We start from the raw sequence: 27,500 nt of genomic DNA, 5'->3' as shown, positions 1-27,500 counted from the left end.
AAAAATCTTCATTTGTGTTCTGCTGAAGAAATAAATTAATATACATCTGGGGTGTCATGAGAGTGAGTAAATGATGAGAATTTTCATTTTTGGGTGAACTACCCCTTTAACAGTGCATGTATGCAGGGCCTGGGTAGCTCAGTGAGTATTGACGCTGACTACCACACCTGGAGATGCGTGTTCGAATCCAGGGCGTGCTGAGTGGCTCCACCTAGGCTTCCTAAGCAACCAAATTGGCCCGGTTGCTAGGGAGGGTAGAGTCACATGGGGTAACCTCCTCGTGGTCGCTATAATGTGTGGTTCTCGCTCTCGGTGGGGCGTGTCGTGAGTTGAGCGTGGATGCCGCGGAGAATAGTGTGGGCCTCCACATGAGCTAGGTCTCCGCGGTAACGCGCTCAACAAGCCACGTTACAAGATGCGCGGATTGACGGTCTCAGACGCGGAGGCAACTGAGATTCGTCCTCCGCCACCCCGATTGAGGCGAGTCACTACGCCACCACGAGGACTTAGAGTGCACTGGGAATTCAGCATTCCAAATTGGGGAGAAAATGGGAGAAAAAAAAACAAAAAACAGTGCGTGTATGCACCCGATATTACCAGAAACATTTGCCATTACACGATCGTTTAAAGTGAAGGAGTAGCGCTTTGCTTTTATCATCAAAGTTTATATTTGTCTATTTATATTTTTGCGAGAGTTTGGCGCGAGCCTCTGCTTACGGCGCGCCCATCAGAGTGCTTGAGAAGGCCTAGTATTAACTATTGGCAAGACTTTGGCAAGACAACAGGGTAGGGTTGCACCAGCTGTGCGTAACGTCTCACTTAAGTTGATACGTAAAGTTCACATTAAGGGCTTAGTAACTACTAGTTAGTTTGTAACTAAGTCAGTGCTTAATTTGGTTGCACCACCTGTTCTTAAGGCAAGACTTAACTAGTAGGTCATAAACTCTCTGTAAAGTGATGCGTAGTCGCATAATATGACAATAAGCAGCCTTCAAATTTGTACACAGAAGTGTTAAAATGCCATGCATTTTAGTTTGTTACGATTGATGTTCAAACCTTGTTTTCTCATGTTACTGTCAGCTGTAAATTATATCCCCATTGAAATACGATATATATTAAAATAAGATTACATTAATGTAAATAGCAATATTCAATAACTGTATCTAAAATGAATAAGGGTCAATAAATAAATAAATACTAATACAACAGGCTGGAAAAATAGACATGTATTCATTTTAATATTGTATATATTTTGTATATATTGAAACTTGACACCGGGCGGTGTACACAGGAAAGTGCACTGTTAGATCGTTTTTTTACATAATGTTTTCTCCCGTTAATGCCAACATCATCATATACTGTATGTTGAAAGGACTGTCAACCAAAACATGAGCTCACTGATATCATTAAATGAGTCTGCTTTTTATTTCATCCATTACTCCTGGTCGGAGGCTGCCCGTAAATATTTAGTTTATACGGAGGATTACGTTCTACCTAAGTTTAATGGTGCAGCGCTCACATATTTAGTAGTGCGTAAATTGTGACTTAATGCCCATTTATGCCACAACTAGGCTAAGTTGTAACGTACGTATAGCTGAGGCAACCAGCCCCTGCAGCCTAAAACAACCCTGAATTAGCGATGCACCGATCCGATACCTGGATCGGTATCGGCTCCGATGCTGAAGCTTTTAGATGGATCAGGTATCGGTCCAACGAGCACGATCCACTACTGTGTACCATCTACTGTGTGTTAGACATGTTTGTCACTGTCAAGCTCCAAAAATGACATAAAAGAACCATAAAAACACCATTAAAGCAGTTCATATGACTCGTGCATTTTCTTTAAAGCCACTTGAAGACGTGTGATAGCTCTGTGAATCACAAAGGGCTGTGTTTGATAAGCAAATATATAAAATGGACACGCAGTGCTAGCACGTTTGTGAATGGCGCTGCTCTGTTGACACACACTAGCGGCTATTTTGAGCCTTCAAAGGCGCAATATTTGAGCGCTACTCAAGAACAGCATCTCAGATGTAGATGCTCAATAGTTCGGTTCATTTATAATATGCATTTAGAACGGCACCGGAGGAGCATTGTACCAGTATTTGAATAACAAGCGAATTAAACTACAGTGAACTTGCCTACAAACAGACACATACAGGACTTCCTGGAGAGATCAGAATGTCAAAATAAAAGCCCAAGGTTTTTAAAGTCAAAGGTGTACGATTGAGAAATATAACTGTTGTATTTAAAATTCTAAAAGTCAATAATAATAGTATTATTATTACTATTATTATTGACTTTTAGAATTTTAAATACAACAGTTCAACCCATTCATCTTCAATATTGTTATAATTTGTAAACAAATAATAACAATATTGAAGATGAATGGGTTCCAAAAAATAACTGAATGAAAACTGAACTGATATCTTACAACTAAATTGAACAAAAAATAGATCTGAATACTTTAAAATCCAGATACAAAATTGAAAAACACTGTGCAACCTCTAACTACACATTAGTTCAATATAAATGTATAGCTTATTAAGAAAAATGTTATTGTTAACTAGTATACTGGATAATGTAGCAGCAAAATTAACAGGAATTCCACTCTAAGTGGTATCGAAGGGAAAAAAGTGGTATTGGTGTTAGGGATGGGCACGAGTACTCGTGTACCCGGAATTGACAGCAATGATCGACCATAAACATTATGATTGGTAACCTGAAGAAAGATGTCTTGGTGACATCCGAATAAAGGAATGTAGTTATGTGGAAACAAGTTTTAAAATTGTAACAAAATACTACAAAAAGACACAAAAATAAATAAATATACTACTGAATAACATGCACGAAAAATTTTGCACAATAAGAGCAGCTTCGTAGCACAAACAGCTCCACAGACTGGTAAGCAAATCAATGGGAAAAACGCTCTCTCTCTCTGGTGAAGTCCACTCGGCTCTCTGCATCCAGTCAATATCACAGACATGCTTGACAATTTATCATTTTCTACTGTCATTTTTCACTTATCGACATTGTTTTTCCATTTATTCCAAAGAATTAAATCAGTAAGTCCAGACAAGACTGCCAGTGTCATGGACCAGTTCTTCAATTTTATTTGCCACACCAGAGAAACACAAAAGACAGTAATGCAGAACTGTGCAATGAATGGTGTCTGGAGATGGCAAGCTTCAAAAGGAATGCAAAATCACAAAATTTGGGTCATTTTTTCCCGACACAAAGCTATCGTATGGCTTCAGAAGACTTGAAATACAAAGCACGAATCATGCTTTGTGGCTTTAAACAACATACTGTCGAGTAAATAATGGCAGAATCTACATTTTTTGGATGAACTTTCCATTTAAGACTAACAGGCTGATTCAAGACATCAGGTGCGTCCTTACCTGCTGTGATGTCATCATCCGTCACATCCATCTCTTCCTCTGGAGCTTTGGGCTCAGTGGGCGGAGCTTCAGGAGGGGGCGGGGCAGGCTGGGCATTTTCTGGGGCGGCTCCCGCTATACACACAAATAACAGTCAACACATTAGAAGTGCAATTGTTGCACCAGCACAATTACATAAAAACACTATTTTTTTCCATGCAAATGTCACTAATTTTTTCTCAGATTCTGGCAACCTCATTAAAAAGCTCATCAGGGTTTATAGGTGCTTTGCATTATCAAGGCATTATTAAGCTTTAGCAGCTGATTACGACCATTTTTATTCGGCGCCTTCATTCGCCGCTTATCCTGGAATTACCAATTAAAATAAGCTTTTCATTAAAGGGCCTGTGAATGAATCAATGCTGCTTAAAGGTGAGAATGAGCTAATCTAGACGCTGCACTAATTAATGAGAGTGCCAGACCCCGGTGTACCCTCAGAGAGAGAGAGAGATGCGTTTGCTCTTTAAGCTCTGTCAGACAGATCTAGCTCTGATTGGCACAACAAACTCAAAGTGAGAAAAACTGCAGCGGATACGAGAAAAACGTACTTGTACAGGCAGACGGCCACATTTAAGCCTTTCTGACGCATTTCTGCCATAATTTAGAAGGATTATTCTAGAAAACTTTTACTTGCAATTTTAATTCAAGAATTTAGTGTACATTTACGTATATTGCTTTATTTTGTGTTATATTACCCTGGTATTAATCTAAAAATAAAAAAATGGCCAGCACTGCTGTGGTGTGGTTTCAAATACAGCTGCTGAGAGGGTGACAATAAATTTGGCATTTTTCTCACTTCTGACTGTCGTAATCCAGTGCTCTCTTTTTTGTTGGGGCCAGATGGTTTTGCCGCAATTATTTTATATCTTATGTCACAGAACTGGCTCCACTTATGTTAGAAGTTTACACAGAGTCATTAAAGAAAGGTGAACTACCGCCAACCATGACGCAAGCCCTGATCAGTCTCACTCTTAAAAAAGATAAAGACCCAAATTAATGTAAATATTATCGTCCAATTTCCCTGATCAAGTTAGATGTAAAAATACTGTCTAAAATTCTGGCTAATCAATTACGCAGAGTAATTACTTCGATTATACATATAGATCAAGTGGGTTTCATTCGTGGTCGTGGCTCTTCTGATAATATTAGACGTTTTATAAATATTTTGAGGTCAGTAGCGAATGATCAGACCCTGATCGCTGCCATCTCACTTGACGCCAAGAAGGTGTTTGACTGGGTGAAATGGGAATTTACGGGTTTGGGAACACTTATATTGGTGAATTAAGTTACTTTATAAACAACCGGTAGCAGCAGTGCAAACTAATGGATTAATTTCGGATTTGTTTTCTCTTGGTACATTATATTGAGAAAAAGATGCAATGAAAGTGAAAGGTGACTGAGACTAACATATTCTGCCTAACATCTCTTTTTGTGTTTCACCGAAGAAGTCAGGTGAGGGTGAGTAAATTATGACCGAATCTTTATTTTTGGGTGAACTATCCCTCTAGTGGTTCTCTAGCAGGTCTGTTCAGCAGGGAAAAAACAGTGTTAAATAGAAAGAATGAATTAAATAATATAAAAAAGTCAAATATGTGCAGCCCCTTATAAGACAGGGACGGAATTTATTTTCTGAAGTAGTTTGTGTTCCTCACAAAAACTTTGCATTTCCTCTCAACTATTTTTGGGTTTGCTTGCAATGTTTCTGTCCATTTGTGGTAACACTATAAAAGCCCTTGTTCTTGGTAATGTTAAAGGAATTTTCTGTGTTCAATACAAATAAAGTTAAGCTCCATCAACAGCATTTGTGTGAATGTTGATTACCATCAGTTTTAACAGAAGAATTCATGTTAGTGTTGTAATAAAATTCTAAGCTTCATATTTCTGCCTTTAAACCCTTCAAAAATTGGCACCATTCCCTTCCAGTTTGTGAGTGCCTCACTGTAACATCGATTTTTGCTTTTTTGCTTTTTTATAATAAATAAATAAGATAAAAGGATGGACGAGTCGAAATGAATTTTTGTGCTAATCAATATTATGCCACAAATGCTGTCGATTGAGCTGAACTTGCACTGAATATTCCTTTAATAAACTCCAATGTTTAATTTAAGGAATTTTTGGTTTACCTTTGTACTGATTTGGTTAAGTGTGATACCAACCCGTTGACCAGATGAGTGTCGGGCTGTTCAAGTGTGTGTAAGTTCAGTTCTACTTTGATGCTTGAACTGTGATTGTGCTGAGATTTGTGTCTTCAGTGAGGCATATAAACACAAACGGGCTTCTCAGCATGATCTGAACATGTCACACACACACAGGCTCATAATTCAGGCCTGTTGGTGTCGGTTGGGCAAAATCGGCCTCCAGCAAAGTCAAACACCCATGTCAAGCATGAGACACTGCATTCACCCAGACTAGTTAACCCCGCCCCCTCTCCCTTACATCCTTTGTCTCTCTCTCTCTCTCTGTTCATGGGGGAACGTTTTTAAATTCCGCCCAGCTGCCGTCGTGCTGCTCGCAAGACAATTTCTCAGCATGGCTGCTCCGATCACATCTGATTGTGATTTTATACCACGATAACACACGCCACAAACCAAAAATCATTAAGATGACAATCATGTAACATTTTATTAAGATGCAAAGAATACACAGATACAAAAAACTAAAAACAGACAGAGGAGACACTGAGGTTTGAATGTAGGAAGCTATTCTTTCGACAATCAATGTTTCAAACTTATAAAAGGTGGACGTCTTGTGTTGGAATGTTTTTAACCCTTGTGTTGTGCTAATACATTTTGTGTTCCCGGTCAAAAATGACCAATCCACTAAGATTGTTTATAAATCTCTCATATTGCATATATACAGCATTATCACAAGATATTGCATAAGATCTATTTATCAACTTCTTTTTTAGTAATTATGACTTTTTGAACATGTTTTAAAAATATATCTTTTTTTATTGATAGAAGGATTCATTGAACTGAGCTTATATCGGGCCAGTGGGGGGCACTCCCTGTGGAAAACAAACCAAAAACAAATGTATATATAACATTAATATAATAAATTAATAAACACTTACTTTATGGGGCCTGGGTAGCTCAGTGGTAAAGACGCTGGCTACCACCCCTGGAGTTTGCTAGTTCGCTAGTTCGAATCCCAGGGTGTGCTGAGTGACTCCAGCCAAGTCTCCTAAGCAACGAAACTGGCCCGGTTGCTAGGGAGGGTAGCTCAGTGGTAAAGACGCTGGCTACCACCCCTGGAGTTCGCTAGTTCGCTAGTTCGAATCCCAGGGTGTGCTGAGTGACTCCAGCCAAGTCTCCTAAGCAACGAAACTGGCCCGGTTGCTAGGGAGGGTACAGTCACATGGGGTAACCTCCTCGTGATCACTATAATGTGGTTCGTTCTCGGTGGGGCGCGTGGTGAGTTGAGCATAGTTGTCGCGGTGGATGGCTGTCTCTGCGGTAACGCACTCAACAAGCCACATGGTAAGATGCGCGGGTTGACGATCTCAGACGCGGAGGCAACTGGGATTCGTCCTCCGCCACCCGGACTGAGGCGAATCACTACGCGACCACGAGGACTTAAAAGCACATTGGGAATTGGGCATTCCAAATTGGGAGAAAAAGGGGAAAAAGCGAGCTGAGCCAATACTGTGTATCTTAAATGACGTAAATGTCACTGATTGGTCAGAAAGAATCGTCACTACCAGCATCACTGGATTTGCGACACGGCACATCTAACCCACTAGTTTTAAAGTTAGCAACAGTGATGGCAGTATCATTTGTTCACACGACTTTCAAATTGTAAGAAGAAATAGCTGTGCGCAAAACCATGCCACGGTCAATAAACAAGGTGCAGACGTTCCTCTCGTTAGTAGCCGAGGAGAGGATCCAACGAGAGCTGGATGGGGTGATGCGAAGAGGCGGCGCAACTATGACGATCAGCTTATAATCCCACCCACGTTGAGGCGGCACTAAACTGCAGTGGAAAAGCAAGCTCAGAAAAGTAAAGCGAGCAGAGACGAGTCGAGTCGAACCGTAACGTGCAGTGGAAAAGTGCCATTAGTGTGTGAAATTCCCACTGACACACATAATTATAATTAACAGAAGTGGCTTTGTCATGTTTTTCCTTATTACTTCCTGAAATATACATATAACACAGACAATGATATATCATAACTTAAAGCAGACTATCCCAATTCAAACGAGCCCAAACACAATATAATATGATCAGTAGATCTTGAAATATTCCTCAAAGACAGTACATGGAAAGACGATGCACAAAAGGGTGCTCAACACACATTTTGTGTGTGTGTGTGTGTTTGTGTGTGCATGTCCAAGAAATTTGTGTGTGTGTGTGTGTGTGTGCGTGCGTGAACATGTCTGAAAATTTTGTGTGTGTGTGTGTGTGTGTGTGCGCGCATGTGCACATGCTGTGTTTGTGCACATGTCCAAGGACTTTGTTTGTGTTTGTGTGTGTGTTTGTGCACGTCCAAGGACTTTATTTGTGTTTGTGCGTGCATGCTGTGTTTGTGCACATGTCCAAGGACATTGTGTGTGCAAACACACATCCACATATGTGTTCATCTAAGGATTGGGATGCTCCTGAACACTTATTATTTCTGTATTTTGTAGTCTAATCCATTAATTTCCAATGGCCGGTCATTTCTGACCGGGAACACAACAAGTGTAACAAAGAAAAATAAAACCAATGAAATGTAGACAATTGTCCATTTTTTTTGTGTGTGTGTGTGTGTGTGTGTGTGTGTGTGTTTATATGTGAACAAAGTCATGTTATTCCAATTGGATTAAGTAAAAAAAAAAAAAAAAGAAAAAAAATTCAGGTCAAAATGACCAGAACACAACATAAGGGTTAAGCTCCCTTAAAATTCACATCAATTGTGTAAGCTGAAAAAATTAGTGTGATTTTGAACATCCGCACATATCAATGCATCAGAGCGCTGGACATTTGAACCCAGAGCAAATTAAGAAGAAATATACTGGGTTATTATACAAGTTTAACTCAACCGACAGCATTTGTGGCATAATGTTGATTACCTCAAGAAATAATTTCAATAAAGAATTAAACTTTCCTCAACTTTGTTGTGTCGCTCGCCAAGCCCACATCTAATCGCCAACTGTCTCTGTCGCTGTAATGTCGAAGTGTTATGGTTATGCTTTCCACTCCATGTGATGCATATTTTAAACATTTATTCACAATGCTTCCAGTGTAAGTATCCCATAAATGCATTTTCTGTTCGTTTAAACACAATGGGACAGTATAGAATTATTTTCCGTGGCAATCGGCATAATGTCACAGCTGCTGTCGATAGAGCTTCAGTTGTAAATAACCCAGAATATTCCTTTAAGATAAATGACTGGTATTGAGGATTTTTAGTGGTGTTTGGATAGCTTTCAGCCTGAGGGTGTGTGTGCCAAGAAACGATGCAAGCTGTGTGGGATTATAGAGGCACATCCGCGAGGCTGCGTGCTCTCTCACGGAAGAACCGCCTGAGGCCTGGTTTAATCACCTGCTCATCCTCAACCCCCACCGATAGCCCCGCACCACTAATCACCCCAGGGGATGCTGGGAAGGGTTAATACCAACCCTGGACATCTAACAGGGGAGTCGAGCTTGAGCGGTGAAGGTGATACAGAGAGTGTGAGAGAGGAGGCATGTGATTGGACAGCTAGAACAGTGACTACACTTCCAAAAATAAAATAAGATAAAATAAAAATTTTAATAAAAAATAAAACTAAAAAATAAATATGAAATCAAACGTAAAATGCAAATAATGGAAATATATATCAATATATTAAATTTAAAATGAAAATAAATAATAAAATAAATTAAAAAACATTTAAATTCAAAAGTAAAATAAAATAAAAAATATATAAAATTAAATTTTTATAAAAACTAAAACTAAAATGAAACTAAACATAAATATGAAATCAAATTTAAAATGCAAATAATGGAAACGTATATACAAATTATTCCATTTAAAATGTAAAAAATTATTTAAAAAAATAATAAATTAAACTTTTTAAATTCAAAAGTAAAATAAAATAAAAAATAAAATAAAATGAAATTGAATTAAAAACAAAATGAATAATACAATTACATTTTAATTAAAAATAAAATAAAATATAAATATGAAACGTTAATAAAAATATAAAATAAACAAAAAACAACCACAAAAAAAAAAAATTATATATATATATATATATATATATATATATATATAAAATAAAAAATATATACATTTTAAATTTAAAAGTGAAGTGAATCAAAATAAAATAAATGGCAAGCCTTAAACATTTTAAAAGGAATAAAGGTACAAAAGACAAGGAAAAAAAAGACAGAAGTCATTCGTCCATTCATTCATTCACTCACAAGATCAAAGACAACAGGTGCCTGAGCTCACTCGCTCGCTCGCTCTCTCTCTTTATCTGTCTCTCTGTGTGTGTGTGTGTGTGAGAAGTTCATGGAGGACTGGTTAATGAAGTGATGGGTGAATGGTTCACACACACATGGCGTATGGATGTCACTGTGCACATAATCCTGTGTAGTTTTTGACAATCAGCATAAAACCTGATTCACTAGTTCTTTCTTAGAAGTGCTCAATGTTTATAATGTAAAGTCAAACTGGTTTTGAACAACATGATGGTGAGTAAATGATGACACATTAACTACATTTCCATCCAAGAGTTTATTTGCGACAAAAGGTGTAACGCATCAAAAAGTTTACTGATATAGCTGATGGAAACGCAAATTATCGTGAAAACTTCACGTGTTGACATAATATTTTTCTGTTTAACTCTAGCGCATAAACTATGTTGATACCCCAAATGTCGCGAAAAACTGGTTTGGAAACACTTTTTGTCGAGAAAATTGGAATTAATGCAAAAAAATAATCACATGACAGAAATTACAATCGTTAGCCTGTGTTAATCATGACAACAATGTATACATCCTTAAAGCCAATTTATTGTATGTGAAGCATTACTCGCACTGTTATGGATTGGTCTTAACGGCATTCCTGCACAGATCCGATGCTGCAAACACATCTGCAAACATGACACTTCCAGGAGTGCCAACACAAATATCTCGTATCATGCACCTGTTATCGTCAAGTACAAGGAGAACAAATGAATGGCCACACTTTGCGATTAAATTAATTGTTGTAACCATCCATTTATTTATTAAAGTTGCTTTTCCACATCATTCAAAATAATAGATGGCAGTCATGGAATTAGTCCACAATACAAAAAAATATATTTCTGTGCACAAAGATGTTTTAAATGTAAAATAAATACACAATACTAGGAGAAAAGCTTCTTTGTGCTTTTTCAGAACACTAATAGCCCAATTCTATAAAATTATTGTTTAGCTTACTTTTGAAAAAATGCTGGCAAAATTCCCTGTATTATATTAAATAAATTACCAAACAAAATAATAATTTTGTTAGGCCTATATAATTGCCTTTTCTTTACACAAACTTAAATTAGCTTTACCCTCCTCTGTAGACGAAAATTCTCATTCTCAGAATGTTCTACACTTTTTTTCAAGACTATAAACTATCAGAACTGTTTGTCCAATGCTGAGTTCACTTTCAGAAAACTAGCTTTTGAACATTTTAAAACATTTAAATCTAATCCTTTTTACCTCGTATCGCATTTGCTGAGCTTCTTCAGAAAATGTACATTGCATTTTGACGCTAAAATTAATATTAGATGACAATCAAGTTCAGTTGGTCTTTAAAGTTGCTGGACAAATATGCGGGACATAATGCAGTTGTGATGGTGATGCTTTAGATTAGATGATTGTTCAAAATAGCCTGTTGAATATCAGGAATGTATTATATTGAATATGTAAATCCTGATTTTACACCGCATCGATTTTTCTTTAATAGCTGTGCACACATCATATATACATCGATGGATGGTCCTTATTCGATGGATGGTCCTTATACTAAGACTGAAAGTTTCCTCCACTACTTGGTGCAGGTTGCCAGCTTGAACAGGGCCATGACGGTTCACTTTCGGGTCAGAACCGGTGGCAACCTGCGAACATCAGGACCAATATTACAGTCCTATCAGAAGGGCAACTGCTCCCATTTGATTACAATTCCTCATCTTCTGATTGCTTTTATGTGTGAAATTAAAATGACAGTAAGCTGGCTAATTTCAATGAATTGTCTCAATACTCTCCCCATTTTACCAAAACTTCGGGGGGAAAAAAATTAGGGACATCTGGGAGGCGGAAGGTACACAATTAGCGATATACACACATTTCTGTATGGAAACGGCTTAAGGGCAGATTTCTTTTGCGATAAACCAAAACGTATGCGACAAAGTGTTTTTTTTTTTTTTTTTTAAGCATGACGTCATCACGCACACCATTTTTATCGATAAAAGGCCAATTGAATGGAAAAAGGCAGAAGACAGCAAATTTCACAAAAATTTTTTTACGCATTTTCATTTTGTCGTTAAAGCGCGAAAAGTGGATGGAAACTTCAAGACTCTCTTTCTCCATTTGCATGTTTTAGTTTTGTATTCATTCCATAATCTCTACGACCACATTCACCACCATACAATCCACCATAAACACACATAAACACCATCACAGAGCCCTGAATGCACCTGTCTGACCTCACAGGATCTGAGTGCATGTGTCTGGTTTCTCTCGGAGTCTGTAGTTTATTCCTCATGTTATTGTAAACAGTAAAAAAAATTATTAATTTCCAGAGTCTCTAATGCCCAGCATGCATCAGTGCTGTTTGAGCGGAATGGAGAGTGACCTTTAACTGGAATAAGAGAACAGATACGCTTAAAAACACGACTGCTTCGGTAAAACACTTCAGTCTGAGTGCAAATAAAAGACTCGTATGGCTGGAGTCTCATTTTCAGGACAGCTGGAAACATGGTATGAATGTCTTTAAATAGCTTGATCTGTGTGTTTGTGTGTTTATTTTATGATTTGAAAGGAAAAGTTTATGGGCCAGTTGAATGTTAACGAGTTAAAATGCATAAAAAGCAAGTTAGTGTTTACACTTTTCCAGGGAATAAACCGACAAATGACTTAATTATACTGTATACTCCCTAATATTCCCTAAAAACACTTCAAACAAAAATCTCCCATGATGAATGACACGCAAGTAAGTTTGTAAGTAAGTTTGACTTGTAACTTTTAACTGGAAGCAGATGGTTTCCATTTTGTGGTTTGGAGATTTACACATGCAAACTGTAATGATTGATTAAGGACGATGAGTCGTATTGATCATAGGGTTGTTCAGGTACCAACATTTTGGCTTCGGTATGATACCAACCCTGGTACCTTGGTATCAATACTAACTCGATAAAAAAAAAAATAATAATAATACGATTATATATGAGTATTATTGCGACTGCTTTGAATATTACACTTTTATACAGTAATTATATTTTTCTGTCGTAATATCTTCAATTTCACGCAATCAGTTGAACAGAGCTCTCATTTCAGCGGGACTTTTATTTTGAAAGATCTTTGAAGTTCTTCCTGTTTGTGAACAGATCTGAAATCTCAAATCGAGCTGAAATCTCCGAGCTGCAACGGTGAGTTCATTTGAGAGTTCACAAAGTTTATACACTCAACACACTGCTCTGTGGCTCTGCAGATGGATACTACTGGACACACTGCATGAAAATCAAGCATTAGTAGTGTGTGTTGCATTTGTGTGTGTGTGAAGGAGCAGCACATGTGACTATATTATTTTTATAAATTACTTCCTTCTGCTGTTTAATGATCACACTTGGGCATATAGAGGCTTTTTTATTATTATTTTCAAATGGTCTTTGATTTCATCTTAAAACTCTCACATTACATTACATTTAGCTAATGGCAGCATATTTTAATATGGTACCAAATTTAACAAAAGATGATATCATACCGTTTTAAATTTTTTGGTATCGCGATATTTCGTTAGCACCGGTATACCACACAACCCTAATTGATCAGTGCTGATACACACACACATACAACTGTAATGATCAGACTATGTGTGTGTTTGTGTACGCGATACACAAATACCAAAATGCAAAATTCCACAAGATAGTAGCAGAGAAAACTGTGTGTGTGTTTTTGTGTGACAGATCGGTTTCACTGACCCCTACAGTCATGTACCCTGCTGAGGTCACTGCTGCCACGGTAACACTACACTGACCAGCACCCGTAACCATGGCAACAATTCCCAGGGGCCATTGCTAGCTTCCCACCAACCGCCCAGTTGCAAACACACACGAATGCACACAGACGGGACGGACGCGCACACATGCACGCATGCACAAACAGACGCACGCGCACACACACGCACGCAATAATGTAAATGACTACAGGCCAGACATACACACACTCAAAAAACATACTTTAAACACACATGGCGTTACAGTGACTTAAAAAGGCTGTCAAAAAAAAAAAAAAAAAGAACAACGTTTTCTTATCGGGTACCAGGTATCTATCTGTCTGTCTGCCTGTCTGTCAATAAATCAATCAGTCAGTCCATTAATCCGCCCATCCATTTATCAACCTGTCTGTCTGTCTGTCTATCAACCTGTCTGTCTCTCTGTCCATCTATCAACCTGTCTATCAACCTGTCTGTCTGTCTATCTATCAACCTGTCTAACTATCTATCACTCAATCAATCAACCTGTCTTTGTCTGTCTGTCTGTCTATCTAACCTGTCTATCAACCTGTCTAACATCTATCAATCAACCTGTCTATCTATCTATCTATCAACCTGTCTAACTATCAATCAACATGTCTGTCTGTCTGTCTATCTATCTATCTATCTGTCTAACCTGTCTATCAACCTGTCTAACTATCTATCAACCTGTCTAACTATCTATCAACCTGTCTAACTATCTATCAACCTGTCTGTCTGTCTATCTATCAAATCAATCAATCAACCTGTCTCTGTCTGTCTGTCTATCTAACCTATCTATCAATCAACCTGTCTAACTATCTATCAATCAATCAGCCTGTCTAACTATCTATCAATCAATCAACCTGTCTATCTAACTATCTATCTATCTATCTACCTGTCTCTGTCTGTCTGTCTAACCTGTCTATCTATCTATCAACCTGTCTAACTATCTATCAATCAATCAACCTGTCTAACTATCTATCAATCAATCAACCTAACTATCAATCAACCTGTCTGTCTGTCTATCTATCTATCTATCTATCTATCTGTCTCTGTCTGTCTGTCTATCTATCTATCTATCAACCTGTCTAACTATCTATCAATCAATCAATCAACCAACCTGTCTGTCTGTCTGTCTATCTATCTATCAACCTGTCTAACTATCTATCTATCAATCAATCAATCAACCAACATGTCTGTCTGTCTGTCTGTCTATCTATCTATCAACCTGTCTGTCTGTAAATATATTAACTTACCGTTACTTGAACACAAAATCCATGCATTTCTCCTTGCAAATGAACATCGCCGTCACTTTGTTGTAAAAGTTGACTGCTTGTTGAAGTTTACATAGCCTCTCTTTCTCGTTTTTTTATTTGAAATGAACTTTGCCAAATCTGACTAGGTCGTCGATGCTTACACTGCAGATATTCATTTTAGCGCTTCATAACGCATTAGTTATGTGAACTTGAAAAATAAAATCTAGCCTATCAGATAGCGTTACTGAAGGAAGGAGCTTCTGATTGGCTTACTCATTTTGGTAAGCATGCTTACCTTGGCCATTTGTAGCGGGCGTGACTTTAAATAAACGTACAGTGTTGAATGAAAGGGTGGTAAACAATGCTTTGAATCAGAGAGAGCATAACAAAGAGCTTATACCTGAGGGTGACGCCAAAGCGAATGCATGAATAACTGTCTGTGCTGCTCAACTGAGATGAAAGATGATGAATTTGAATGAAAACTGTAGTTTATATTAATAATTATATTTAAATATTTAATAGTGTAATTTTTCTTTTCACCCTTCTGTTAGGTAACCATCTACCTGTCTGTCTGTCTGTCTATCTACCTCTGTCTGTCTTTCTGTCAGTCTACCTGTCTGTCTGTCAATATGCCTGTCTGTATGTCCATCTACCTGTCTGTCAGTCCTACTGTCACTGTATTGTATCAATGTATTTGTCATGGTAGTAAAACACATAGAAGCATTCAGCGTAATACTTACGAGAGCTGACAGCGTCCACATACTGCGGCATATACGGCGCCCACAAGTCGATAGTGTCCTTCCTGCCTGACTGACCAATCCGACGCAGTTCTGCTAACAGAAGGGCCTGGGCTGCCTCTCGAACCTGCAACATACATACATTAAAAACTTGTTAACACATTCAACATAACACAACAATCACAAATACTGGAATGTTTCTTGTTAGAAAAGACCCTCTTCAGTGCCTCTTTGCTTGACATCATGGGAAAATCAAAAGAAATCAGCCAAGACCTCAGAAAAAAACTGTGGACCTCCACAAGTCTGGTCCATCCTTGGGAGCAATTTCCAAACACCTGAAGGTGTCACGTTCATCTGTACAAACAACAGTATGCAAGTATAAACACCATGGGACCACGCAGCCATCATACCGCTCAGGAAGGAGACGCATTCTGTCTCCTAGAGATGAATGTAGTTTGGTGTGAAAAGTGCAAATGAATCCCAGAACAACAGCAAAGGACCTTGTGAAGATGCTGGAGGAAACAGGTAGACAAGTATCTATATCCACAGTAAAACGAGTCCAATATCGACATAACCTGAAAGGCTGCTCAGCAAGGAAGAAGCCACTGCTCCAAAACCGCCATAAAAAAGCCAGACTACAGTTTGCAAGTGCACATACCTCTGGTCTGATGAAGCAAAAATTGAACTGTTTAGTTGACCATCGTTATGTTTGGAGGAAAAAGGGTGAGGCTTGCAAGCCGAAGAACGCCATCCCAACCGTGAAGCATGGATTTCTGATTACTGCCAGCCCTGTTCAATCAAATCAACACCTAAATAGAACTTTTTCAGCAGCATGAAGTTGGCTAAAAGGTCTCACCCAGTAGCACACTATGCCAAGGTCGAAAGAAATTCCAGAATTTATCAGGAAAAAGGTGATTGAAATACATCAGTCTGAGAAGGATTACATAGCTATTTCAAAGACTCTGGGACTCTAAATAACCACCGTGAGAGCCATTATCTCCAAATGGAGAAAACTTGGCACAGTAGTGAACCGTCCCAGAAGTGGCCGATCTTTCAAAATTCCTCCAAGAGCACAGCGACGACTCATCCAGGAAGTCACAAAAAAGCCCAGGACAACATCCAAGGAACTGCAGGCCTCTCTTGCATCAATAAAGGTCACTGTTCAAAAATGCCATCCATGGAAGAGTGGCGAGGCGAAAACCACTGCTAACCCAGAAGAACATTAAGACTCGTTAGAATTTTGCCAAAACACACTTTGATGATCCTCAAACCTTTTGGGAGAATGTTCTGTGGACTGATGAGTCGAAAGCGGAACTGTTTGGAAGACAGGAGTCCCGTTACATCTGGTGTAAATCAAACACAGAATTCCACAAAAAGAACAAAATACCTACGGTCAAGCATGGTGCTGGTAGTGTGATGTGTGGGGATGCTTTGCTGCTTCAGGGCGACTTGCAATAATTGAGGGGAACATGAATTCTGCTCTCGACCAGAAAATCCTAAAGGAGAACGTCCGGTCATCAGTCCATGAGTTGAAGCTCAAGCACAACTGGATTATTCAGCAAGACAATGATCCAAAGCATAGGAGTAAGTCCACCTCTGAATGGCTCAAAAGAAGCTAAATTAAAGTTTTGGAGTGGCCTAGTCAAAGTCCTGACTTGAACCCGCTTGAGATGTTGTGGCAGGACATTAAATGGGCAGTTCATGCTCGAAAATCCTCCAATGTGACTGAACTAAAGCAGTTCTGTGAAGAAGAGTGGGACAAAATTCCCCCACAGTGTTGTGAAAGACTGATCTCCAGTTATCGGAAGCGTTTGGTCGCAGTTGTTGCTGCTAAAGGTGGCACAACCAGATATTAAGTTTAAGGGGGCAGTTAGTTTTTCACATGGGTGATATACTGTAGGTGTTGGATAACCTTTTTGCTTGAATAAAATATATATATACACTGGCGGCCAAAAGTTTGGAATAATGTACAGATTTTGCTGTTTCGGAAGGAAATTGGTACTTTAATTCACCAAAGTGGCATTCAACTGATCACAAAGTATAGTCAGGACATTACTGATGTAAAAAAACAGCACCATCACTATTTGAAAAAAGTCATTTTTGATCAAATCTAGACAGCAGCCATCACTCCAACACCTTATCCTTGAGTAATCATGATAAATTGATCATTTGGTGCTAGAAAATCACTTGCCATTATATCAGCTAGACTGTAAGGTGCGTGAGAAGTGCCCGACAAGACAGACACATCTATGGCAAGTGCTACAGGAAGTGTGGGGTGAAATGTCACCTGAGTATCTGGACAAACTGACAGCTAGAATAACAAGGATCTGCAAGGCTGTCAATGCTGCACGTGGAGGATTTTTTTGATGAAGAAGTTAATTTTTGTTCAAATTATAATAGTAATTTTTCATGTTATTAATGTCCTGACTATACATTGTGATCAGCTGAATGCCACTTTGGTGAATAAAAGTACCAATTCTCTCCATAAGAGCAAAATCTGTACATTATTCCAAACTTTTGGCCGCCAGTGTGTATATATGAAAACTGTATTAAATTAAGGATTTACCATTGTATTTAACAGCATCCTAAACACAGTGTTTGCATTTTTATTTTAGGCTAATAAAAGGCTAATGTGCATTGCTTTGAATATTTGCTTTTAATTTAGTAGAGAAAACTTTCCATCCGTGTGTAACAAAATATGATTTAACACTTTAGATTAGATTGATAAAACACTTATAATACAAATAATAATAATAATAATAATAATAATAATAATACCTCCAGGCAGCGGTCCTGCCATCTGCGTGCCAACATCTCCAAAAGAGGAGGCCTGAACTTATCCAAACCCAGAAGATCAGGCAACATCACACAATGCATGGCAGCAAGCTGACTCCAACCTTCACACACACACACACACACACACACACACACACACACACACACACACAATGGCATAGAGTCAGAAAGACACTGGCAATCATACACAACACCTCTGTTGTTTTGAATCAAATCCTTACAGGAACCTAAAAAAAACAAACATCTCAAACATGACACAAATATCATATAAACATGGATGATATTTCAAATTCATGAAAATGAGTGACATCCAACAGAGATTCACATATATCAAAAATATATGGAACAGCTTCAGGGAACCCATATGTATGCTTTTTAGGACAAAATAAATTATTAAACTACAAATATTTATTTTATTTTTTTCCCTCAATATAAAAAACAGTTTAAACAACCTTTTACAATATACACAGATTAATACAGATGATTTCATTCTTTCAGTCATAAAGAAAAGTCAATAAAAATGTGAGAATCTTTCTGAAGTTGTGTGTCTGTGTGTGTGTGTGTTGGGTCTGCATGCAGACTGAGACATTTACACACAAAGCAGCTATTTGGACAGACGTACAGACAGACAGGACACGACTACAAGCACAACAAGGTAGAAGAATGTACGCAAACAAAACCTAGAGACAAAAACGCACACAGCAGACAGAATACACGGAGAGAGAGAAAGCCAGCTCGGCTAAACAACAAGAGTGAGAGAGGCCATTATTCAGACAGAATACCTTCATTGACTGAGGGAGAGTGAGACAGTCCTGAAGCAGCGACGGCAGCTTGAAAAGAGAGCAAAAGATCCATGGAAGAAAAAGAAGAGAAAGAAGGAAGTGAAAGAGAGAAGAGAAAGAAGAGAAAGAGAGAAAGAAGAAAGAAGAAGAGGAGAAAAAGAAGAGAAAGAAAGAATAGAAAGAAAAGAGAGAAAGAAGAAAAAGAAAGAGAAAGAAAAGAGAAAGAGAGAAGAGAAATAAAGAGAGAAAGAAAAAGAAAATAGAAAGGAGCGAGAGAAAGAATAAAAAGAAGAGAAAGAAAGAAGAAAAAGAAAAGAGAAAGAAAGAAGAGAAAGAGAAAGAAAGAAGAGAGAGAAGGAGAAAAGAAAGGAGAAAAAGAAGAGAGAAAGAAGAGAAGAGAAAGGAGAAAAAGAAGAGAGGGAAAGAAAGAAGAGAAAGAGAAAGAAAGAAGAGAGAGAAGGAGAAAAAGAAGAGAAAGAAAGAAAAGAGAAGAGAAAAGAAAGGAGAAAAAGAAGAGAGAAAGAAGAGAAGAGAAAGGAGAAAAAGAAGAGAGAGAGAAAGAAAGAGAAAGAGAAAGAAGAGAGAGAAAGAGGAGAAATAAGAGAGAGAAGAGAAAGAAGAGAAACAGAGAGAGAAAGAAAAGAAACAGAGAGAGAAAGAAGAGAAACAGAGAGAGAAAGAAGAGAAACAGAGAAAGAAGAGAGAGAAAGAGAGAAAGAAGAGAAACAGAGAGAGAAAGAAGAGAAAGAGAAACAGAGAGAAAAAGGAGAAAAAGAGAGAGAGAAAATAGAGAGAGAGAGAGAAAGAAGAGAGAGAAGAGAAACAGAGAGAGAGAGAGAGAGAAGAGAAAGAGAGAAAGAGAGAAAGAAGAGAAACAGAGAGAGAAAGAAGAGAAACAGAGAGAAAGAAGAGAGAGAAAGAAGAGAAACAGAGAGAGAGAGAGAAAGAAGAGAGAGAAAGAAGAGAAACAGAGAGAGAAAGAAGAGAAAGAGAAATAGAGAGAGAAAGAAGAGAAAGAAGAGAGAGAAGAGAAACAGAGAGAGAGAGAGAGAGAAAGAAGAGAAAGAAGAGAGAGAAGAGAAACAGAGAGAGAGAGAGAGAAAGAAGAGAAACAGAGAGAAAGAAGAGAAACAGAGAGAGAAAGAAGAGAAAGAGAGAGAGAGGAGAGAGAGAGAAAGAAGAGAGAGAAAGAAGAGAAAGAAGAGAAAGAGAAACAGAGAGAGAAAGAAGAGAAACAGAGAGAGAAAGAAGAGAAAGAGAGAGAGGAGAGAGAGAGAGAGAGAGAAAGAAGAGAAAGAGAAACAGAGAGAAAAGAGAAACAGAGAGAGAAAGAAGAGAGAGAAAGAAGAGAAAGAGAAACAGAGAGAAAGAAGAGAAACAGAGAGAGAAAGAAGAGAGAGAAAGAAGAGAAAGAAGAGAGAAGAGAGAGAAAGAAGAGAAAGAGAGAGAGAAAGAAGAGAGAGAAAGAAGAGAAAGAAGAGAGAGAAAGAAGAGAAACAGAGAGAGAGAGAGAAAGAAGAGAGAGAAAGAAGAGAAACAGAGAGAGAAAGAAGAGAAACAGAGAGAGAAAGAAGAGAAAGAGAAATAGAGAGAGAAAGAAGAGAAAGAAGAGAGAGAAGAGAAACAGAGAGAGAGAGAGAGAGAGAAAGAAGAGAAAGAAGAGAGAGAAGAGAAACAGAGAGAGAGAGAAAGAAGAGAAACAGAGAGAGAAAGAAGAGAAACAGAGAGAAAGAAGAGAAAGAGAGAGAGAGGAGAGAGAGAGAAAGAAGAGAGAGAAAGAAGAGAAAGAAGAGAAAGAGAAACAGAGAGAGAAAGAAGAGAAACAGAGAGAGAAAGAAGAGAAACAGAGAGAGAAAGAAGAGAAAGAGAGAGAGGAGAGAGAGAGAGAGAGAAAGAAGAGAAAGAGAAACAGAGAGAAAGAAGAGAAACAGAGAGAGAAAGAAGAGAGAGAAAGAAGAGAAAGAAGAGAGAGAAAGAAGAGAAAGAGAAACAGAGAGAAAGAAGAGAAACAGAGAGAGAAAGAAGAGAGAGAAAGAAGAGAAAGAGAGAGAGAAAGAAGAGAGAGAAAGAAGAGAAAGAAGAGAGAGAAAGAAGAGAAACAGAGAAAGAAAGAAAGATAGAAAGAAAGAAAGATAGAAAGAAAGAAAGACCTCCAGTAATGTTAGAAGAAGAGACCGGCTGTTATCAAAAGAAAAGAAATAAGGCACCGGTAAAATCATACACACAGACTTGAACACGGGATTTCCCAATAAACTTAAATATAAACAAATTGATTACTGATATTTAAACTAGTTTTAATATTACTGTCAAATTACTGTATATGTCAAACAATTAATTTAAAACAAAAAATACTGGTAACACTTTGTAATTAGGTTGTAAATGTAATATTTAACATGAACTTACGATAAACAATACATTTACTATAAATATTATAATTTCTGCAACAACCAATATATTTTTAACATTAAACATTGTGCACATTAACATTAATGCACTATGCACATAAATGAAATCACAATGAACAAAAGTATTTATACTGTAGAAACAAACTTCAACCAAGATTAAGAAATGTTGTAAAAATATTTGTCATTTTGAATCATCTAGATCTTTAAATAACTAAGTTTTAGATTAGATACCCAAAACATGAACTGTTAATGAACAGCTTATTGTAAAGTGTTCCTGAAATATCACTTCCCGGTTTTCAATGAAGTTTCTGATAAATATTCCTATGAGCCAAAACATAAAAACAATAAGTGATCGAAAACATTTCACTGCACCTGCAAAATTTCAAATCTTAAGATTCAAACACTCCTGAAATTTGTAACAAACAAACATTAGAAAGTTACAGAAAACAGAATTACAAAAAGACACCTTTCCTAAAATAAACGAGAGACTTCAGTGGAAAAATCTCCATTTTTTGTCTTTTGCAAACGGGAAATATAGTTCTTGAAAAGCATCCATTCAGTGACCAGCTGACTAGTGTTAATCTACAGCTGTGACGGAGTGAGTCAAGAACTACAAATCCCATGAGCACTTGGTGAAAGCATTTCATCACCACTGAAGTCTTTCTGAGAGGAGAGAGAGAGAGATGGCAGAGCGAAGCCATGCATGCAGACAGAGAGCCGTGGCACACCTACAACAGCCTGTCATGGAGGAAGCATGGAAATAAATATCATGAAAAAATAAATAAAAGTATGGGTATTATGTTGCCATCAGTATATGTTCAGTAAGGTGGTGATTGCTACCTGTACAGATATGAGAAGTGATAGGGCAAAACATCAGCTAGTCAGACAAATCAATACAATTAAAACAAAGCCAATATTTGGTGTTAGCAAAGTTTCAGTTCCCCCTTGTGCCTACTAAAAAAATCTATTTCAAAGTAGCACAATTCATTTTGTGGTATATAGGTATATAACCTTATTGCAAAGTGTTACTAGTATTTCAATAAAAAGTTTGTGTGTGTGTGTGTGTGTGGGTATGTGTGTGTGTGTGTGTGTGTGTAGATATCTACACACACACACACACACACACACACACACACACAATTGTGCTCAAAAGTTCTTTTATTTAAGGATAGTGATCATATGAAGCCATTTATTATCACATAGTTGTTTGGCTCCTTTTTAAATCATAATGATAACAGAAATCACCCAAATGGCCCTGATCAAAAGTTTACATACCCTTGAATGTTTAGCCTTGTTACAGACACACAAGGTGACACACACAGGTTTAAATGGCAATTAAAGGTTAATTTCCCACACCTGTGGCTTTTTAAATTGCAATTAGTGTGTGTGTATAAATAGTCAATGAGTTTGTTAGCGCTCACGTGGATGCACTGAGCAGGCTAGATACTGAGCCATGGGGAGCAGAAAAGAACTGTCAAAAGACCTGCGTAACAAGGTAATGGAACTTTATAAAGATGGAAAAGGATATAAAAAGATATCCAAAGCCTTGAAAATGCCAGTCAGTACTGTTCAATCACTTATTAAGAAGTGGAAAATTCAGGGATCTCTTGATACCAAGCCAAGGTCAGGTAGACCAAGAAAGATTTCAGTCACAACTGCCAGAAGAATTGTTCAGGATACAAAGAAAAACCCACAGGTAACCTCAGGAGAAATACAGGCTGCTCTGGAAAAAGACGGTGTGGTTGTTTCAAGGAGCACAATACGACGATAGTTGAACAAAAATGAGCTGCGTGGTCGAGTTGCCAGAAAGAAGCCTTTACTGTGCCAATGCCACAAAAAAGCCAAGTTACAATATGCCCGACAACACCTTGACACGCCTCACAGCTTCTGGCGCACTGTAATTTGGAGTGACAAGACCAAAATAGAGCTTTATGGTCACAACCATAAGCGCTATGTTTGGAGAGGGGTCAACAAGTATTGTGCTCCTTGAAACAACCACACCATCTTTTTCCAGAGCAGCCTGTATTTCTCCTGAGGTTACCTGTGGGTTTTTCTTTGTATCCCGAACAATTCTTCTGGCAGTTGTGGCTGAAATCTTTCTTGGTCTACCTGACCTTGGCTTGGTATCAAGAGATCCCTGAATTTTCCCCTTCTTAATAAGTGATTGAACAGTACTGACTGGCATTTTCAAGGCTTTGGATATCTTTTTATATCCTTTTCCATCTTTATAAAGTTCCATTACCTTGTTACGCAGGTCTTTTGACAGTTCTTTTCTGCTCCCCATGGCTCAGTATCTAGCCTGCTCAGTGCATCCACGTGAGCGCTAACAAACTCATTGACTATTTATACACACACACTAATTGCAATTTAAAAAGCCACAGGTGTGGGAAATTAACCTTTAGTTGCCATTTAAACCTGTGTGTGTCACCTTGTGTGTCTGTAACAAGGCCAAACATTCAAGGGTATGTAAACTTTTGATCAGGGCCATTTGGGTGATTTCTGTTATCATTATGATTTAAAAAGGAGCCAAACAACTATGTGATAATAAATGGCTTCATATGATCACTATCCTTAAATAAAAGAACTTTTGAGCACGTGTGTGTGTGTGTGTGTGTGTGTGTGTGTGTGTGTATACATATACATACATACATACATACATACATATATATATATATATATATATATATATATATATATATATATATATATATATAGATGTATTTTACCACATATACAGAACACTACAAAAATGTTTTCACTTTTTAAAATGTACGCATTTCAGTTTTATAACAAAATTACATAATTGAGGTCTTTAATAAAATAAAATATTTTAGGTTTTATTAATTTAATCGTTTAACATTACACAATTCAATTTGATGGAATTTTATTATGAAATTAAATCTTAAAATTCTGACAAACTCCTCTGGAAAAACATCTGGTGAACACTGGCAAAAAATTGCCAGAAATTCACTATTTCACATGCAAATGAGCTTTGTGGCAAACATCTGCGACAAACCAAACATTAGCGGCAAGTTTGGTGCAAATAACATTGCACAGCAACATTAATAGTAATTATAATAATGACTAATATTGAGTAACGTCCATCTCAATAAAGGTTTATGAGTGAAGTTAATAAGAAACACTGAAATTGAACTTCTTTTAAAATGCAAATGTAAATTTTAAACTACAAGGCTATTGCACTTCACTTGGGACAACTGCTGGGCCACAAAGGTCATAGTTTCATTGACTACAATATTCTACGGCCCTCTTCACATCTCTCAGACTTAAACTCTTCCATTTACGTCGACAGCTCCATCACACACACATCGAAACCCACTCAGAAAACTCTGCCGTTTGATTCTCCAAATCCCTCATTCTGCTTTTAACAAGGACAGCACACGCTCGGCTTTTATCTTGGCACACGATTTAAAGAATGACTCCATTAAAAAACACTTAATAACACAACCTAAGCACAGTTTCACAAACCCGTCCCGATCAATAGGAGGAAAAGAGAAGAGGAAAAAAACGCTCCACACGTTGAATAACTTTCATTATGTCTTCAAACGTAAAGAGAAGTGTTTGATCAATACTCTCAGCACATCTCATGGGTCCGCTCGCCCTCTCTGAGAGATAAAAGTGAATCCACTCTTTCGCGATATTCTCTTTCTCATTTGGCTTGAGATTTCATCGGACAGGCACGTGTCAGAACGTTGGACACGGAGGGCTGGTGGTTCTCTGAGCTGTTTTGTCCGGTGAAAGAACTTTAGCATGAGAATGAATCGCTGAGGGCCCTTCTGCTCAAAGAAAACTGAACAACAGAGCACACATCCCCTGTCAATGGGGCCAAACAGGCGTGTGGCGTGTGTAACTGAACACAAATGATTATTCACAGTCTGCCTCTATTGTGGCCAAACAATGGCTGCTATGGACGGTGGACAAATTAGGGCACGCGTTGAGGAAGTGTGTGTGTGTGTGCGCGTGTGTGTGTTACTAACAAGCTCTAATCAGACACTCTGGACAAAAGAGGACTGGGGACAAATGTTGCATGTTATTTATAACTTTTCTAACAAGGTTTTTGTGCAAAACAGGAAGTATAATACAGTGTTTTCTAAGGCAAGCATCCATATTACTATTTAAACAAACCTCTAACCCTAATAAATATACCCTAGCAAGTGGTGAGTTTTGCACAGGCAAGCAGCACTCACTTTTCTTCACAAAATATTAAAATCTAGTTGTTCTATTGTAACAAATTATATTTGAAGTTTGAAGTACTCCTCAGAGCTCCACAGAAATTTACATAAAACATTAATCAGTATGAATATTTTTTTTTAAAGAAATAAAAAAGAAAAAGAAAAAAGAAAATAACACATTTTAAAAAAGTTGCACCAAAAATATAAATAAATAAAAAAAAATTATAATATGATTTTTTTTTTTTTATAATATATTTTTTAGAAAGGAAACCAACAATATATATATATATAAGTGCACTGAATATAGAAATTTCATAAAACTTTCAAAAACATTTTCACATGCAAATGAGCTTTGTGGCAAACATTTACGACAAACCACAAATTATTGGAAAGTCTGTTGAAAATAAATATCTATCAGTGAAGTAAACATTAACAGGAAACGTTAGATTTAAAATCAAACTGTGAATAATTTGGTAAAACTTCAAAATAAGGTTGCAATTGCTAACATTAGTTATCTACACTACTTAGCCTGAACTAACAATAAAAATACTTTTATTTTAAGCTTGGTTAATGTTCATTTCCACATATACTAATACATGTTTGAAATGAAAAGTTGAATGTTAACTTTAGTTAGTGTATTTTAACCTAACTATAAACTATTCTATTTTCATAAATTACCATTAACCAAGTACTGTAATAGGATATTGTATATTATTAATTAATGATATCTAATGCATTAACTAATGTTAACATATAGGACCTTATTGTAAAGTGTTACCAATATATAAACAGCTTAAAAAGAAAAAAGGGGCACCAAAAATATAATTTTTATTTTTGTATTTTTTTAAAGCATATAAACAGTTGTGCTCAAAAGTTTGAATACCCTGACAGAAATTGTGAAATTTTGGCATTGATTTCAAATATGACTGATTATGCAAAAAACTGTCTTTTATTTAAGGATAGTGATCATATGAAGCCATTTATTATCACATAGTTGTTTGGCTCCTTTTTAAATCATAATGATAACAGAAATCACCCAAATGGCCCTGATCAAAAGTTTACACACCCTTGAATGTTTGTCCTTGTTACAGACACACAAGGTGACACACACAGGTTTAAATGGCAATTAAAGGTTAATTTCCCACACCTGTGGCTTTTTAAATTGCAATTAGTGTCTGTGTATAAATAGTCAATGAGTTTGTTAGCTCTCACGTGGATGCACTGAGCAGGCTAGATACTGAGCCATGGGGAGCAGAAAAGAACTGTCAAAAGACCTGCGTAACAAGGTAATGGAACTTTATAAAGATGGAAAAGGATATAAAAAGATATCCAAAGCCTTGAAAATGCCAGTCAGTACTGTTCAATCACTTATTAAGAAGTGGAAAATTCAGGGATCTCTTGATACCAAGCCAAGGTCAGGTAGACCAAGAAAGATTTCAGCCACAACTGCCAGAAGAATTGTTCAGGATACAAAGAAAAACCCACAGGTAACCTCAGGAGAAATACAGGCTGCTCTGGAAAAAGACGGTGTGGTTGTTTCAAGGAGCACAATACGACGATACTTGAACAAAAATGAGCTGCATGGTCGAGTTGCCAGAAAGAAGCCTTTACTGCACCAATGCCACAAAAAAGCCCGGTTACAATATGCCCGACAACACCTTGACACACCTCACAGCTTCTGGCACACTGTAATTTGGAGTGACAAGACCAAAATAGAGCT

General features: G+C 37.5%; 1 protein-coding gene across 3 annotated transcripts in view; it reads right to left on the bottom strand.

Moving 5' to 3' along the window:
• The window catches only part of LOC127430811 (WD repeat-containing protein 7-like), a 167,513-nt gene that overhangs the window by 78,811 nt on the left and 61,202 nt on the right, over nt 1–27,500 (bottom strand). For 2 of the 3 annotated variants that reach the window (XM_051680899.1, XM_051680901.1), the window contains exons 18-21: nt 19,186–19,233; nt 18,386–18,504; nt 15,611–15,734; nt 3,402–3,515 (exon numbers count right to left, since the gene is read on the bottom strand). In XM_051680899.1, the coding sequence (XP_051536859.1) occupies nt 3,402–3,515; nt 15,611–15,734; nt 18,386–18,504; nt 19,186–19,233 (405 nt within the window). The remainder of the gene's footprint in view (nt 1–3,401; nt 3,516–15,610; nt 15,735–18,385; nt 18,505–19,185; nt 19,234–27,500) is intronic. The other variant, XM_051680900.1, reaches the window with a different exon arrangement.

This window comes from Myxocyprinus asiaticus, chromosome 40, assembly GCF_019703515.2.
Source record: "Myxocyprinus asiaticus isolate MX2 ecotype Aquarium Trade chromosome 40, UBuf_Myxa_2, whole genome shotgun sequence".
Classification (NCBI taxonomy): domain Eukaryota; kingdom Metazoa; phylum Chordata; class Actinopteri; order Cypriniformes; family Catostomidae; genus Myxocyprinus; species Myxocyprinus asiaticus.
The sequence above is the reverse complement of the archived record's forward strand: the minus strand, read 5'-3'. Positions and strand labels throughout refer to the sequence as shown.